Source organism: Dicentrarchus labrax, unplaced genomic scaffold, assembly GCF_905237075.1.
Source record: "Dicentrarchus labrax unplaced genomic scaffold, dlabrax2021, whole genome shotgun sequence".
Lineage (NCBI taxonomy): Eukaryota > Metazoa > Chordata > Actinopteri > Moronidae > Dicentrarchus > Dicentrarchus labrax.
In genome coordinates, this window is record NW_026136724.1 from 15422508 (window position 1) to 15439317 (window position 16810).

The 16810-nt window shown below is 40.5% G+C and overlaps 1 protein-coding gene across 4 annotated transcripts; it reads left to right on the top strand.

Annotated features, from left to right (window-relative positions):
- Positions 1–990: 990 nt before the first annotated feature.
- epyc (epiphycan) lies at positions 991–15599 on the top strand. 4 transcript variants are annotated; one of them, XM_051392447.1, is made up of 10 exons: positions 991–1239; positions 3944–4142; positions 9589–9769; positions 10149–10640; positions 10921–11130; positions 12497–12622; positions 12907–13065; positions 13217–13419; positions 13556–13651; positions 14435–15599. In XM_051392447.1, the coding sequence occupies exons 2-10, from the start codon at positions 3951–3953 to the stop codon at positions 14603–14605; spliced, it is 1830 nt and encodes a 609-aa protein (XP_051248407.1). In that variant the 5' UTR covers positions 991–1239; positions 3944–3950; the 3' UTR covers positions 14606–15599. The 4 variants fall into 4 exon arrangements, with proteins under 4 accessions (XP_051248407.1, XP_051248409.1, XP_051248408.1 ...); XM_051392449.1 differs by lacking the exon at positions 991–1239 and adding an exon at positions 1316–1422; XM_051392448.1 differs by lacking the exon at positions 991–1239 and adding an exon at positions 2630–2650.
- Positions 15600–16810: the final 1211 nt, after the last annotated feature.

Below are 16810 nucleotides of genomic sequence, written 5' to 3' on the forward strand. Positions count from 1 at the left end.
ACTCAAACATAATGTGTTTCTGCTGGCATGAAAATTTTATCTCACTGTCTTACTATATGAATGCTTCTACAGAGTGGACCCAGTCAGGACTTCTCAGGTTCTTTAAAATTCAAAAAGTCATATACTTTGCACATCAATCATTGTGTCAAGATATTTTGGGAAAAATGTCAGAGTTCTTTGCCTTTTGAAAATGTTTGGCAGAAGAAAAGCCCTGAATATAAATCCCATCTTATATGGCAGGTGCAGAAGGATGTCTGGCATTCCCACTACGTCCTTTTCCCCTCACTCATCAAAAGGTCTAGAGTTACCATGGGAGTGAGAGAGACGTGGGCAAGTTGAGACAAAATCATGGCCAAATAAAACGGACAGAGTGAAGCTACCCAGTGGCATCCTGTGTGTATCCTGTTTTTGGTTTAAACAATGGACACTGAAGACAGTTTATGAGTGCATGTAGCATCTCTTTGAATGTTCACCCACATCGGTGCAGAACATCAGTAAGAGACTGATAAACCCCCCACACACACATACTCATTCTCAGTCAAGTGAGACTGTTATGGTATCCCACAACTGAACTCGAAACGTTTAGCAAGGTGCAAAGAGAAAGCAGCTTCAACCAAAAGGGAGGGCAGAGGCCTTCCCCCAAGCGGGGACTTCCTCTCAGCACCATGCTAACAGGGGCTCCTCACAGAGGTCCCATTGTGTACAAGGGCCCTGTGGATCCCCCCCATACATGAAAGCAACACATGCCAGAGTTTCACCTCAGGAAAAGGCGGACAAATATTTCAGTCTGATTGAGCCACACTCTTAGAAAAATAAAGGATACTCTTGTAAGGGATAAAAAGGTATTTTGCCATTGGGGGGCCTTTGCTCTCTCTTTCTCTGTGTGTCTGCTGTCTCTATGTGTGTGTGTAGTGTTTGAGGGAGTTGTGCATGTGTGTGTACGGTGTGGGGTGGGTGCACTCCGAGTGACCAAAAGCAATCTGCTCTGGTCCAATCAGTCTCAGTGCCTACCTTCACACATAAGCGGCAGGGCACTCAGGTCTGCCAGAGCGCACAGACCTACACATACACACACACCTGCACACTTGTCACATTCACACACACACCTTTCACACACTTAACACACCCACCCTCCCTCGTCAAGGCACCCTGCGCGACCTCTCACCATTGGCCAAGTCCCGGAGCCCTCAGCATCTCCATCACGGCTGAAGGGACCATTCGGGAAAGCAGGAGACAGAGGTAAGCGTTCTTGGTGCTATCTATCATGCTGGCTCAATGCTCTCTGGTGCAGGGCATAGGCAGGCAGAGTGGCTCCACTTGCCCCTCCAAAAACACTGCTACTCAGGGTTTGCATAGGAGTTAACTGGTTGGTGGGGCAGCTGCTTTATTTTCACTCAGGGATTTGCTTTGGGAGCTTTGCAGGTGACTGAAATGTAGATGTCTTTGTTGTCCTTTGGCAGTCTTAGTGGTTGTGATATGTTGGCTGGCAGTTTTTTAAGCTTCAGTAGATGAGATTCAGGTAATGCGTGTTCGACAGGTGTTTTTTGGAGTAGTGACAACCTTGCTGATACTGACTTATTTTGCAGTTTTGACAACTGCAGCATTGTTTTCTTCTGATGCAATATCTAATCAAGCAAGACAAATTTTGACTCTAGACAGTTAGAGTCTAGAGGCTTTGACCTTTTTGACCAATATTGCAAAAGTTATATCTCTCAATTTTCAGAAACTGGGATAGGAATCTTATTTCAGTTGATATAATTCCTTAACATTTTCTCTCTGAACAGAATTATGTGCATGTATTACTTTTGCCACCTGCTTGATTGAAGTTTTTTTTTGTGTTTTTTTGTCATACAAATATGCAAGTTACCAATTTGTTCTGCAAGCCATATTAAAGGGACGTCTGTCAAGTTTGTTTATGGCTTTTGAGGAAGAAAGGTAGAATCACTGGATATCAGGAATGCCCAACGCAGAGCCAAGCATAACAAGGAGGTAGTCTAGAGGCTACACTCATACACACATACACAGTTTCCACACACTGTACACTGTGATGGCCTGTATAAAAGCACACCTCTGTCTTTAGTATAGTCCCTCTTTCAGTGTAACCATGCTGGATTTCATAGCCTCATGACAGAAAGTCTATTTCACTGGGGATGCAAACCAGTTACCTTTTCTCAATAGGGTGCACTCAGTTCATGTTGGACATTTCCAAGTGACAATGACTGGATTGATTTGCATAATTAGTCTATCCCTCTGATATCAACAAAGATTAGATTCATGACTTAAATAACCTGTGAACAGGTTTTTTTTTGTTTTATATCTGTCCTCATCCCAAAAATAGCAGCAGAGGTTTCTCAATTTTCTCTCTCTGAAAGATAGGTGTGTTGAGACAGAGTGTGCATCTGTGAGAGGATGTGTCTTTTTCAACGTGTGTGCGTGAATATCTGTGTGTGTGTGTGTGTGTGTGTGTGTGTGTGTGTGTGTGTGTGTGTGTGTGTGTGTGTGTGTGTGTGTTTGAGCAAGCTCACTGCTGAATGAAGCTTTTCCTTGCAGCCGTAACTCACTGCCATCCTGTCCACAAACCTCGGAGGAATTTGGAGTTTGAGTGCTGAGACAGGCAGCGACCGGGCCTCATAAAGACCCTCTGTAAAGGGTGAGGGGTCGAGTTAGCTTAGAAACCTGTCTCTCTCTTTCTCTCTCTCTCTCTCTCTCTCTCTGTTGCTCTCCCCCTCTCAGTCTTTTCCTCACTCTCTCCATCTAACCCTGAGGGCCAACATCTTGTCCACGTCTCTCTCTATCTCACTCTTTTCTTCTCTTCTTCCCTTCCCTTGCTCTCCATTTCTCTGCCCCGGCCTAGAGGACTCTCTTTCAACACTTCTGCCTTTTCTTGGACTTGACATCTTCAATCTCAGGCCAGCTGATATGTGGTTACACTTGTTATTAGTGTGCTATGAAATTCTCAACTGACTGATGATTGATTTCTAAGCTGAGTGTCAATTGTGCCAGCTAATTAAGATGAAATTAACATATGCTAATCTGACTAACTCTTCCCACTGGGGATTCACATGTATGAACTTAATTAACCTCACTAAGCTTAGCAGATCTGTGCTGCAAAGGAAATGAACAAGATCAGCTATCTGGGTCAGGGCAGTACATAGTGGATACACTGAAAATCATACATGCTAATTTTAGATTCAAGTAGAAAAAGGGACCCTCTTGTCTGCGCCCTCATTTCAAGTTTTTTGCCAAGAATTTTCTGCCAAAGCCTTTTTGGTGTGATTGAGAAAAAATAATTGAAGCCATGGCCAAAAACACAGGAATAAATTTGCAGCCTTAATAGTGTTTTTTTGGAAAAGAAGCAAACCAAAACCCTTCTCCTTCAAATACATTTAAAAGATTTCTTAGAGGTCTTTGGCCCTGCAGACTGAAGAAAATATTACCAAGATTCCTTATCAGATCAACTCTGACTTTTGACCTTTGACACACCACAGGTGAGCACTGATTTGAGCCAAGATGGCTGCTCCCTGGAACAGTGATCTTCTGGCTACAACGAGGCAAGGGGCCCTCATATTTCAATCCCTCGAGCTGTCTGCACCTCAGTAATGAATTCACTGACCTTAGTGGTGTGACCCAATGTCAGGCCCTGGTCTGTAGTACTGTAGATTATGCAGCTGATATCATGAAGACATGCCTTGTTGAAGTGCACCTACGTGGAACTTTATTTGAATACATAGCTTAATATACAGCATATCTGCGTTCCTTAAAGTTTGCCAGGTTTGCATTTCTAGAAGCAAATGTGTATTAATTAATAAATAATAGATTGAACGAGGGCAAACTCACCTTGTGAGAGTTTAATTTCCATGCAATGTCCTCTACTGCATCTACAGTTGTAAATCTTTGAATGGATTTTCCCCCTTTGAATTTACATCTATCTGTCCATGTCAAGGTGGAATATGAGGATGCTCGTGCGGCTCGTGTTGGGACTCATCGTCCTCAAAGCTGTGGTGGCCAGCCCCAGATTTTCCCGCCAAGTGGACTTGGACACATATGACAGTGCCAACTATGATGTGGATCTAGACAATTTAAATTTGGAGAACCAGGATATCTATGACTACGAAGATGGGCTAACAATTGATGATCCTCAGGTAAGAAACTGTGTCAGTCAGTAAGGACAAGAGAAACTGTTTGGCCAAAACATTGAAATACAGTGTAATGTTTATGTCACCCATGTGAAATTGAGTGTTTGCTCGAAAATGTATGGAAACAGACAGTAAATATAAATTATATCACATCAACATGATCTACAACTCACATTGTAAAACATGCAGTCTGTTACAATGCTCAGAAGTCCCAGTCAGATTGCACAAATCACAGCGGTAACTGTGTAATATTGGTAAATTGGCTGGTTTTAGACGGAGGTCAGCAAGTTCATGGAGCAGACAGACATCCCGCTGATACCAACTGCGGCCATTTGGAAAATACATGAACTGCTTTCCAGTTTTACGCACTGTTGTGGCCAAAATATTTCACGTTTGGCCATCCACCATTTAAGTTACATGCCCTAGCATTTCCACAGGCTGAATTATTCTGCTTCTGGAGTAGTTTTTACACGTAGAATCAAACAATATTTATGCTCCAGTGTTGGACATAACTTTTATTTGCCTGCAGAACTTGAGGAACTAACAACTTTTGATGACACTGAACATTTAGATTTTTTTTTCTTTTGATGTGCAGATTGCAGATGTGGCAGTAAGAGGTTCAAAGGAAAAATACAGAAAACACAGATGGAACATTATCTGCATGTATCATTTTCCCATACTGAATATAACATATACTCTCTTTTTAAAGCTGCTATGGAATCATTTATTTATGAGTGTAACCTGCTGTTACTTGTTACTCAAAATATGTTAAACAGAGTGAAAAATCTGTTGTAAAGTCAGCAAAACTCAAGGGCTGCTGTGTCTTCTGGGACTTCCTTCTTTTCTCATTCTACTCAGATTCTGCAAAGTACAACAGCTTTTAAAGATGAGTGGAGGACAGAGGCAGAAAGGGTTACAAACTGGATGATGGATTCCAGAAGATCTTTTAAATCAGCTCAAGTTGAGTGTGATGTGGCAAGCCTGCAGGGCACGCTGGGAAGGCAAGCTTTAGCCAAATTTCATGTTCCCGTTTATACCTCTTTGTAACAAGGAAATTAAGCCAAGGCAATGTCAAGATGGCACAAGGAAAAACGTCCGCATTGGATTTTCAAAGGGCTTCTTCTAAGCCAGCAATTTAAGCTAAACCTGATGTGGACACCACTACTGTTATCTAAGCCCAATCCCACAATTAAATGCAGATTTAGCAGATCGGACAAGATGTAGAAAAAGAAACAACATAAAGCGGTGAATTATTTTCTCATCCACCGAGGCAAAAAGGTACAACCACAGCCCTCTGCCTGAATTTAAAATTATTTAATTCTGGTGTGCAAAGCTTGCAAAGCTGGGCGTTACACATGATGGTGCTCAATGTGGGAAAGTTGTAATGTGTTGCAGGCAAATGGCTTTGATAATGTCTCTGTGTTTAACAAGCCTGGATATGACACAGCAGCACATTTCATAAAATTTTGTGGGAGTGTGTGGGAGGAGGAAGAGGAGAAACAGAACAATTAAGAGTTACAAGAATCTTTCTCATCCAGAGTCAACAAAAACGTTTGATTTGCAGCACTGAATGTTGAGAAATAGCATACTGCAAGGATCTGTCATTTTGCTCTGTTGACAGCACAGATAAAGGTGAGAGGGCAGATCCTCAGAATGGTTGTTCAAGAAGAGTGAGGATTAAATGGATTTTATTCACACACACATCAGATGTCAGGGGAGAAATGAAGCGATGATGAGCTCCATGCCTCTGGAATGCTGACTCTTTACTTTCCACATCCATCTGTTGGTATTTCTTCTCTTTCTCCTCAGGGCTTGTCTCTTTTGAAAGAAGTAAAGGCTCATCTTCAATGTTATCCGAGCAAATCGTCCTCAGTCTGCTGCATTCAAAAGTCTCTGCTAATGCTTTAATCACCAATTTTAGATTCATTTAGGCATCTCCTTAGATTGACTAAGACATATAAGCTTCAGTCAGTCTTTCATCATTTTGTCTCCAGTTGATCATATTTAGAAACAAGTGTGTATAATTAATTAATTTGTAAAGGGCTTGACAATACCTCTATACAATGTCTATTAAGCATTGTTTAGACTTTGCAAAACAATTACCCCAGGACCACGAATTTCTGCAGCTATTAAAGTTAGCTCTAACATGCTTTTTAGCATAAAGACTGAAAAAGACTGAAAGCAGGGGGAAACAGCTAGCCTGGCCATGTCCACCTACCAGCACCTCTAAAGCTTACTTACTAATTAACACGATGTATCTAGTTGGTTTAATCTGTATTAGATCAAAGTGTAAAAATGAAATGTTGTGGTTTAACACACAAACCGTTCCTGGGTTGGTCACAGTGACTTCCTGGAGTCTTGCAGTCACTGTGAGGTTTCCAGGCAGCCGGCACAGACTCTGGGAAGTTAATAGACAGACTTGAACAACATCAATCTTCTCATCTAACTCCCACCAAGAAAACGAGCAAGTGTATTTCCCAAAACGTTGAGTTATTCCTTTCATCTAAAAGTGTAGAGTTTCTGTTGGCACACGCTCTGAGCTGGAGAGCCTTATAAATGTGGCTCAGAATTGGCCACATGGTGTTTCATTACTTTATATGACTTTATATGAATTAATTGTGATGTCCCAGTGCTTCTCATTTCTTTGTGGTGGTCGATACTTTAGCTAATCATTCAGTCATTTTGTTTGCTGGTGAATCAATCAGGATTTTTTTGTCTCTGTAATAGAACCTCTTAAAATTATTTTTGCATTTTGTGGCTGAAAATTCACTTACCTTGCTGAATGCATCTACTGATTGACATACTCTATACTACAGCAGCAACACAACATTTGGCATTGGCTTGTTGTTCACATTGAACGTCTCTGCCTGTGCATTCTGTATTCCCATGCTGTTTCCAGAGCTTTTTTTTTCAGTATTTTTGGTTGCCAGCCTTTCGCCTCTTCTTTCCCCTTGGGTGTATATGTTTGCTTTGGGGAAAGGGGGAAATGAAGGGGAGAGCTGCAGCGAGCTAACTCTGTGCAAGACTTTTCAATGGCCTACCTTGTTGTATCACAAACTGTGTTTCTGCCAAGCTTTAAAATGTGACTTTTCAGACATCTTTTCATTGCTGCATTTAATGTCTCTGCATGATTTTTAGTCGTATTTCTTATAAGGACTGTACTTAGTTTGACTTGCATGATTTTACTGATATACATTCATTTTTGAGACCTCTTGGCTTACTGACATCTGATTACTGTGGCTGAAAGTAACTGGAAAGACTAAATTATGGATTCTTGCAGCTACCATGTGAGTCTTGGTTCCACAAGGACCATTCCCTTTTTGGAAGGTTGAGTCAGCCTTGTTGGGCGTGAGAGTGTGTCAGGTATTACCTGTGGCGGTGTGTGGGGGTTCATTGCCCTCGTCTGGAGAATTATAGAACTGCAGGTTTCAGCAAACAAGAAAACATCAAAGAGCAACAGCAGTGACTTTAAATGCAATTATAATATACCTGTAGCTTTTAATGAAGGAACCCAAATCAACTGTAATTCATAAAGCTTGGGTGGTTTGGCAGAGTCTTTTAATTTATTTCCCAACATAAAATAAATGCTGGCCAACTTGATAAATGCCAAGACTTTACTGTTTGTAAAGTAATTTGATATTTTAAGATGAGGTAGGAAAGACATTAACATGGTTGGTATTCAGTCCTTGGATGTACCCTATGTAGTTTTTCTAGTTCTTAAGTTTATCAAAGGACATCCTAACTGACTCCAACCAGAATGAGCACACATTTCCCAATGTGTTAAAGTATATATGTAAAATGTTTAAGTTTATAACTAAGGACATGTAAATAAGAGTTCCTAACTTTAAATTGTGTCCCTGCTAGATTTGTCGTTTTCTACAACAAAAATGTCCTCTGTGTCCTTTCAGTGAAGATGCATCTGAGTGGTTTTCTCTGTCTCTACTGTGGATACTTATTTTGGGATACTTTGCTGCCATCTAGTGGTAGAAATAATGGAGCTGCAAATCTTCTCATGGTTCTTGTTTTGGTCCTTGGTATACAGTGACATAACCATCAGCTCTGGACACTATTCCTGTTGTTTGATTTCTTGTTATGCCTTTTGACTGGTTTGAATAGAATAAAGTTCAAAGAGATAGAGAAAGAAAGATCTGAGAGGTGATGAGATGAACTAAAGTGCCCAGGATGTGACACCTACATTGCACCCAACATTCATTAGTGGATCAACTTGCTGTGAATGGAAATTAATAAAAGAGAAAAATATCAATGACTAAGGCTAAACTTTTTGCCTGCATTGTATCAATCAATCCATCTTCCATTTTCTTAACAACCATTTTGGAAAATGTAAATATTTTTGGGGCCGCTGTGGCTCAAGAGGTCATTTACTAATCAGAAGGTTGGCAGTTAATCCCAGGGCTCCTCCTGCTGCATGTTGACTTGTCCATAGGCAAGACGCTGAACCCCAATTTGCTTTGTCATCTGTGTGTGTGAATGGTTATACCTGTGTGAATGGGTGAATGTGACATTTAGTGTCAGAAGACTAACAAGGTGCTATATAAGTACAGTCCATTCACCATGGCCTAAAAGACATGATAACAATGCCAAATTAATACACATCATTCTGTATTTGTCCTATGATGATCACAGAGATCATGGATTATTTTTAGCACCATATCACTTCTTATAATACATGTAGAGAGAATGGTTGAAAGTTATATCAATACTTTTGCTGAGGATGGACTACATAGCAAATGGTATATCAAGGGACACTGGTATAGTATGAATAAGCCAGAATCCAGCCGTAGTGAATTTAATGTAAGTCAAACCACAATAATAAATGTTATTGAGTCTATGCTGACATGTCATGTATTCCGCCTCAAGTGGGTTAAATGTGTGAAATCTATTCTTCCTATCCTCTTTCTTGCACCCAAAAGGGAACATAGTACCAGAGATTGGCTCTTTCTTAACTGATGTTACTGCTAATAAATGATAATTGGTAATAGATTTTGATAAATTTACAGATGCAAAAGATTTATATTGATAGACAACATTTATGTCATTAAAATCCATTAAACACCCTGACTATTAGCATCATACTGCCACTTTTCATTTAATTGTCAAACATTTTGCATGTTGCCTCCATGATTCAGAATACGGATAAAGTACTTCTGTCATATTATAAAAACAGTCAAGAGATGATGCACTACATACTGAAATCAATTATATAAGGAGTTCCAGTTTTCTGACTATTCTCTGTCATTTGCTCAGAATTGTGGTTAATTATGTTTTATTCATTATTACACTGGTCTACAACTTTCAGATAATTCCTTTGTTTCAGTGGCACATTAGAGTTAGGTTAACTATTTTATTTTGGAGGAATTGTATTTTTTTGATAAAGTTTGCTTACTTACATCTCTCATGTGTTTTTGACTCACTGCTGCTGTCTTTCCCTTAGATAGAGATTGGAACACTGGCCCCACCCGACTATAACTACCCTGTACCCGAGGCCTCACTGGAAGAACAAGAACAAGAGGAGGAGGAGGAGGAGCAGGAGGAAGAGTTGCCCCTAAAACCTCAGCTCATCCTTCAGGGTTCAGGGGGATCTGGGGTTCTCATGGGCCCAAACACACAGAAAGGTCTGAAAAAGAACACACATTTAGGTCTGCACACCCATAAATATAGAGTTACTTGATATCCAAAGTTCACTTAAGAGCGGGTCTTGCTCTTCCTTGGGCCTGTGGAGCAAAAGCAGCATTAACCATAATGACAAAAACACCCAAAACAAAGATACACCAATCTATTCTTTGAAATCATCATCTGCATCTTCATCAATCCTCTTTCCCGTGTGCATGTGTTCCATTTAACTAGCTGTTAATGGTTAAATGTGTCATTTTCAATCACTGTGTCCATTTGTCTCTGACTACTTAACCTAATCATCATTGTGGGTCCAACCCTGATTGATCCATTTCAGTTTCATCTGTCTGTTTATTAATACCTAATCTTGTCTCTAACAAGAGGTGGAGCTGCGTCTGACGCCCATTGACATCCTTCATGTGTCCGGGGATTTTGGGGGCTCCGTAGGGTCTGGGGCCTCAGGAGCTTCTGGGGTTTCTGGGTCTGGAGGCTCAGGAGACCTACTGGTCTCCAGCGGCTCTGGGGGTTCTGGAGACATTGTCCTGATCTCTGGAGCCTCTGAGGAGCTCCTTAGCTCTGGGGGATCTGGGGAATTCTTGGTATCTGGGGATCTCTTGATTTCTGGGGATTTCTTGATATCTGGGGATCACTCAGGATCTGGGGATATAATGGGATCTGCAACTTCTGGAGCCTCTGGGGACTTGGGCTCTGGAGGGATTTCAATTGAACTCCCCCTCGGCTCTGGAGGGTCTGGGGACCAGTCTGGTTCTGGGTTCTCTGGAGATCTCTTGATCTCAGGGGCCTCTGGAAGCTCTGGGGTTTCTGGGGACTCTGGTGAGTCCGGGGACTCAGGGATAACATTGATATCTGGAGGTTAGTACTTTTAAAGAGCAGATGTCTGTTAGTAAGGCTTATGGCAACTCTATTTCTTTAGCAATAACCTGCCTTCATCTGTGTGATTTATGTTGATTTATTGTCTTAAATTCCATTTAACTGTGTTAAATGTTGATTTGTTCTACATTGTATTTGTGTTACTCATAATCATGCTTCTCCTAACCTCTTGTCTCATCTAAAAGAGTGTGATTGATTGTCCATCTCACCCCTCACCCTTCTAATCTCATGTCTCCTAACCCCGATCCTTGGCTCTAACAAGAGGAGGAGCTGCCCCTTCCTGAGACTATCCCCAGCGAGGCATCAGGTGCTTCTGGGGAGTTCTCAGGAGCTTCAGGAACCTCAGGTACCTCTGGGGATCTTGGAGCCTCTGGAGACTTAGAGTTATCTGGAACCTCTGGGGATTCTGGTGTCTCTGGCTCTGGAGACGCAGAGGTCCCTGAGGTAACTCTGGTCCCTGACACTGATAAAGGTCAGTATCTAATCTAGACTTGTGTGAGATATGTTAAGGCAGGGTAAAAACGTAAGTCCATATCTCACACACCAGAAAGCATACCAACTAGTGAATACTTTGACCGAGGTGCCTGTGCTGGGCCAGGGAGCCAATGAATCTTTTTATGAACTCTCCCTTGCTAGTCAGTTTTGTCTAATTACTCCTGTTAAGTCAGCTTTGACAGCTTTGGTTTTCTCTTCACCGAGTTTTAAAGGTTCCCTGTGGAACACTTGTAGTGCTATGGAGCATTGATACACATGTAGAGAGATTGTAATGCAATGTAAGCCTGGATCTATTAAGAGAGCTTTGCTGCTACTTTATCCTAGTGTCCACCTGTGGTACTGCAATGGGGAAAAAAACTGGCCCAAAAACATTTACCTCATTGACCATCATTATAAAAAATACTTTTGTAAACCTTTTGAAAGGACACCTCTAACTGCAAACAATGTCAATTATTACTCTTTTAATCCGCAAAGGTGTTATATTTGTAAAACTTGCCTAGAAAGTGTGATGTGAAGTCTATGGCCCAGGTGGGAATGTGTAGGTTGGGCCAGAAGGAGGAACCCTAATGATTATGCACAATCTGATGTGCAACGCAGAAGCAAGCCGAAAGCTAGAAAACTTTTTTGGCAAATTTAAGTGAACGGGCACTGTTTTTGAGTCTGTTATACAGTTCCTATAATTCATTTGTGACGTAAACATTGCATTATTTTAAAATACTTTACTTAACTACTAAAAAGTTGCCTTGCAAATGGTTTATTAGAAAGGAATTTAACTAATCACGTTTGTTAAGTCTCAGGAATACACAATAAGCATTTTGGTGAGAAACATTGGTCTCCACAGTGCACAACTAAAGTGCTAGAGTGGAGTCAATTTTCCAAATGCTTAAAAACCGGTACTAGATTTATTGTGGGAACTGGCTCCAGCATTGGCACCTTTTCTGCAGAGAAGAGATAGCAGTTACTTGAGAAATTGTTTGAGTTATTCACTATTCCTACATACTGTTTATACAAAGTCCACTGCTATCTAGCCTCGTAGCCCGTCGTGGACGCAACTGAAAAGACCAAACCCATTTCAACTGGCTTCCCTAAAAAGTGTTTTTTGTTCTTCACTAACTATTGTTTGTGAACACTCAGCAGATTACATTTCATGTTATTAACACAAAAAAGTCATTTTCATTTAACTTCCATTCGTCAGTTAAATGCCACAAACACTTGGTTAACACTGCTAATATACTGTAACTTATCACTGCGGCAAACAGTGGGCTACTGATTGCCAGACTTCCTGTTCCATGTCCATGCTGATCTAACCTGTTTCTTTAATACCTAATCTTGTCTCTAACAAGAGGAGGGGCTGCTTCCGACTACAACAGAACCCCCCCAGGAACGTACTGACATTATAGAAGGGTCAGTGAGCTCTGGATTGCCAGAGCCTGATGAACCTGATGAGCCTTATAAGCCTGACAGGACAGGTTAGTATTGAACAACACAGGAATTGAATTCAGGCAAGCATGATAAAAGCATCAGTTGTCTTTGAATCTTATGATATACTGAATCCTGATTTGATGGACTCTGCCCTGGATTAGGACCGGTCGGGTGTTTTGAGTGTTAGAGGCTAATTCCATTAACCACCAGCTGCTCTCTGAAATACCTTCTACCTCTTACTTTTTCATATTTCATTCCCTCCCTCCCCTCCCTTCTCCTCCTTTCTCCTCCTTTCTCCTCCTTTCTCCTCCTTTCTATCCATGTGCTCCAGGTATGCCCACTTGCTTGCTGTGCACGTGCCTTGGTGGTTCGGTCTACTGTGATGACTTGAAGCTGGATAGTGTACCACCTCTTCCCAAAGACACCACTCACTTCTACGCACGCTACAACAGAATCACCAAGATCAACAAGTCTGACTTCGCCTTCATGAGTATGTTTCCTGTTTGAATGAAAATGTATGAATGTTAGATAAAGGTGAATGTCAGGCATTTAATCGTACCTTTAACTTTGACTGATGCTGGAGGGATAGCCCTATCAATGATATCAACATTTCAGAGTGTGATTTATTCGCCTCCTTCCAGACAAGCTGAAGAGGATCGACTTAACTGCCAACGAGATAACGTCCATCGATGACAAAGTATTTTTGGGTCTACCTGAGCTGGAGGAGCTGGTGATTCGAGAAAATCATATCTCAAGGCTGCCTGCTCTTCCAGAGACCATGAGCCTGATCGATGCCAGCCATAACAACATTGGCACCAAGGGTATTCACAACGAGGCGTTCAAAGTATGTACAACTTCCATACTCGAGAACAACTAAGAAATGCCGATATGTTGTTGAGTTGTGAATTCCTTAATGTTTCTGTTACAACGGTGGAAGGCCTGAGCCGATAATAATTTATATCTCTTCTCATTGTATCCAGGATATGACTAGCCTGCTGTACCTGTACCTAACAGACAACCACATTGATTACATCCCTGTGCCTCTACCAGACAGCCTGCGATCTCTACACCTACAGGTATATCTGCTCGGGCCTCATGTCACATCCCTCACTGATGAACATTTGAAGTGAAAGGTTCAAACCATAATGTAGGCTTTTTGTATTCCTGGGGTTAAAGGTCTTTAGAGTTCTAATTTGATATGAAAATAAGGTAAAACTTGAACTGAAAAGGCAATCAGGAATGATAAATGATTACACTAAACATCATAAATCAATAAGAATCAGAAAATGTGTAACTTCTGGCACCCAAACAGGTGTAACAAAATCAACAGGAGGACCAGGGAGATCAGGTCAATTAAGTGGCCCACACTGTCCTAACAAGTAGTCTAATTACACAAAGTAATTGAAAAGACCTGTGTGGAAGAACCATGGGTGTGCATGGCTTTTAAGCAAACAAACACTAGAGGTCCCCACAGGATTGGTATCCAACCCTATTGAATTTCCTTTTAAAGTATCTTACTGAATCTATTAAGGTTTTGCTTTCAACAAATGAAAATAAGAATGTTACAAATAACTTAATATTTAAGAATTACTTAAATAAACTTAAAGATTGACATTCAAATAACTAAACCTACCAGATAGATGATATATTTGATACCCAACTGAATGACTGACTGAACCTGTCTTAAACAAATCCAGATAACTCTACTCTGAGGGGACAGATATTGTTACTGTGTGACTTGACAGCATTTCACTTCTATTCTAATTTATAATGATCCAAATTTCTTCATTATGACAATTTGTTTAAACAAGTCTAATATGTATATCTCATTATGTATCCTCCTCTATCTTCTATTGTAGCGTAACAATATTCAAATGATGCACGAGGACACATTCTGCAACCTGAAAGATTTCAACTACATCAGGAACGCACTGGAGGACATCCGTCTGGACGGCAACCCCATCAACCTCAGCAGGACCCCCCAGGCTTACATCTGCCTGCCCCGTATACCCATCGGGGATCTCATTTAACCACACAGACACATACTACACTCTTGCACACTGACTCCCACAAATACAACCACACGCACACATCTTTGTACATATTGACACACACAACCACACACGCAGACATGCATACCATTTATCACCTCCTAAAACAATTAATTAAGTACAAGATTCAAAACTGTCCTAAATGCTGCTGATGTTTTCTACAGATCAGTAAAAACTGTGTGGAAATGTATGATTGATAAACATTCACAAACGCATTGATTGAGTCAGATTCTGGCGATAAAGCACATGTACACGTCTCTACTGCAACTTCTTCCTGTTGTTCAGATCTTTAGGGAACTAACTCACCTACCAACATGCATGTACACACATACAAATACACACACATTCACACACAAACCTAAGAACTCAAAAGCCAAACTGTTCCGCAACTTGATTAAGATTAAACAATAGGTGGCATTCGGAGAAATCAGTTAATTAAAAACCCTCAAATGGCATGTTTGTTTCTGTTTAGTGTCTGTTCATGACTGGCAAAACAACCGGTAATATTGTTTAAATATGTTTGTTTTGTAAAAATAAAAAATAATAATATTAATATTAATGACAAATCTAACACTTTTGGAAATGTATACTAGCATAAACTTATTGAAGCTGGAGCTTAATGAAAGGAAAATTGAGTATCTAATGCAATAAAAGACGCATTTAAACACAATCATTTGTTGTAAAGTCTGTACTGTAATATAAAAATATATATTCTAAAAAAAATGATTTTTTACATGAACTGCAATATTTGGTATATTACATTTCAAAAAGTGATGTTTTAACCGTGCACAATAGCCTATTCCAAAGACTCTAATGTCTAGAGTTGATCAAATAAAGACTATTGTTTGATTTGGGAGGGGGGTTGTTGATTTTGATTGTGGATGGGGTTAAGAATAATGCTAATAGCTTGCTATTGTGTGCTCTGTATGGAATAACCACAAGTGAATAAAGTTGTTTTGAAGACCTCTCCGAACTAGGAGTGGCTCAACGTTTTTATTGACAACTTGTAGGTTAGTATAAAAATAAAATGTGCATTTTGAATTATGTGCAGACGCAGCCAAGGTGGAAACTCCTCAGGAATATATAGCCTATATATTCTTAAAATGTTTTGTCGGGGAAGGTTTTCAAATATGAATGAATCAAATATTTTTAATGAGTTTTTCAAACAAGTTGAGGAACCGCTCCTTCCTGTCCATGATATCTGAGTCTCTGTCCTCGCTGCTGTCCTCTGAGACCTCCTCAGTCCTTTCTCTGTAGTGCACAAAGTCCCTCCAGTTTGGCTTTCTCTCGCTCCAGAGCCAGCCCGTCCCTGTTCACAGCATCTCTGTCCAGCTCCACCATGGCCCTCTCCCTCCCTTTTCTCTCACCATTGTCGCCCTTTCTCTCTCTCTCTCTCTCCAGCAAGCCCCCCCCAATCCTCATCTCCATTCAGGGACACCTCAATCTCTGGGCTATCTGCTAACAAAGCTGTACTGGAGTTTACCACCACGGGTACCTTCCTCTTCTTGGGTTTAGAGATGGGTCAGAAATCACCATTGTCTCTGTCGTTGGGGAGGGCCTTGAGGATGGGGGCGTTGCCTTCCAGGCGACCCTCCACGGCGTCGTCCATCAGCCTGAAATAAGGCCATACTTCTGGAGACACTTTTACCCAATCTGGAGGGTTTCTAAGCTCCTGAGGAAGCAGACAGAGGGAAATAAATCAAGAAGGAAATTTGTTTCTTGATAAAACTAAATGATATTTAAAATAAAAATTACCTTGTATCTTTTCTTCATGTTTTCCCATTTTTTGGATGCTTGACTATGGGTCATCTTGTGTTGCAAGCCCATATGTCTCAGAATGACCCTAAAAAGATAAATTAATCTTAATATAACACAAATGAACAATTAGTTGATTTATCTATTAGTTGATCTGCAGAAAATTCTACTATTCGACCGTTTTAAAAGTAAATAAAGTAAAAGTCACTGGTTTCAGCTTCTCAAATATTAACAAGCATTTTGAATATGTCAACTTGGGCTTTGGGCTGTTAATACTATTTTTTATATTATATAAATATTTTATTTAAATTAAATAAATGTTAGTTGAAGCCCTGGAAAAAGATTATATTCACTATCTCCTTGTAGTATTAGTCATCGTTATCAATAAAGGCTCATGTTCATCAGGTTAACAGAGCTTTGTGAATAAGA

Coding starts and splice junctions, on each gene's coding strand:
- epyc (XM_051392446.1), top strand. CDS start 3,511: ATGGCTGCTCCCTGGAACAGTGATCTTCTGGCTACAACGAG. Junction 12,623..12,906: donor TTATAAGCCTGACAGGACAG/GTTAGTATTGAA, acceptor CATGTGCTCCAG/GTATGCCCACTTGCTTGCTG. Junction 13,420..13,555: donor TTCACAACGAGGCGTTCAAA/GTATGTACAACT, acceptor CATTGTATCCAG/GATATGACTAGCCTGCTGTA.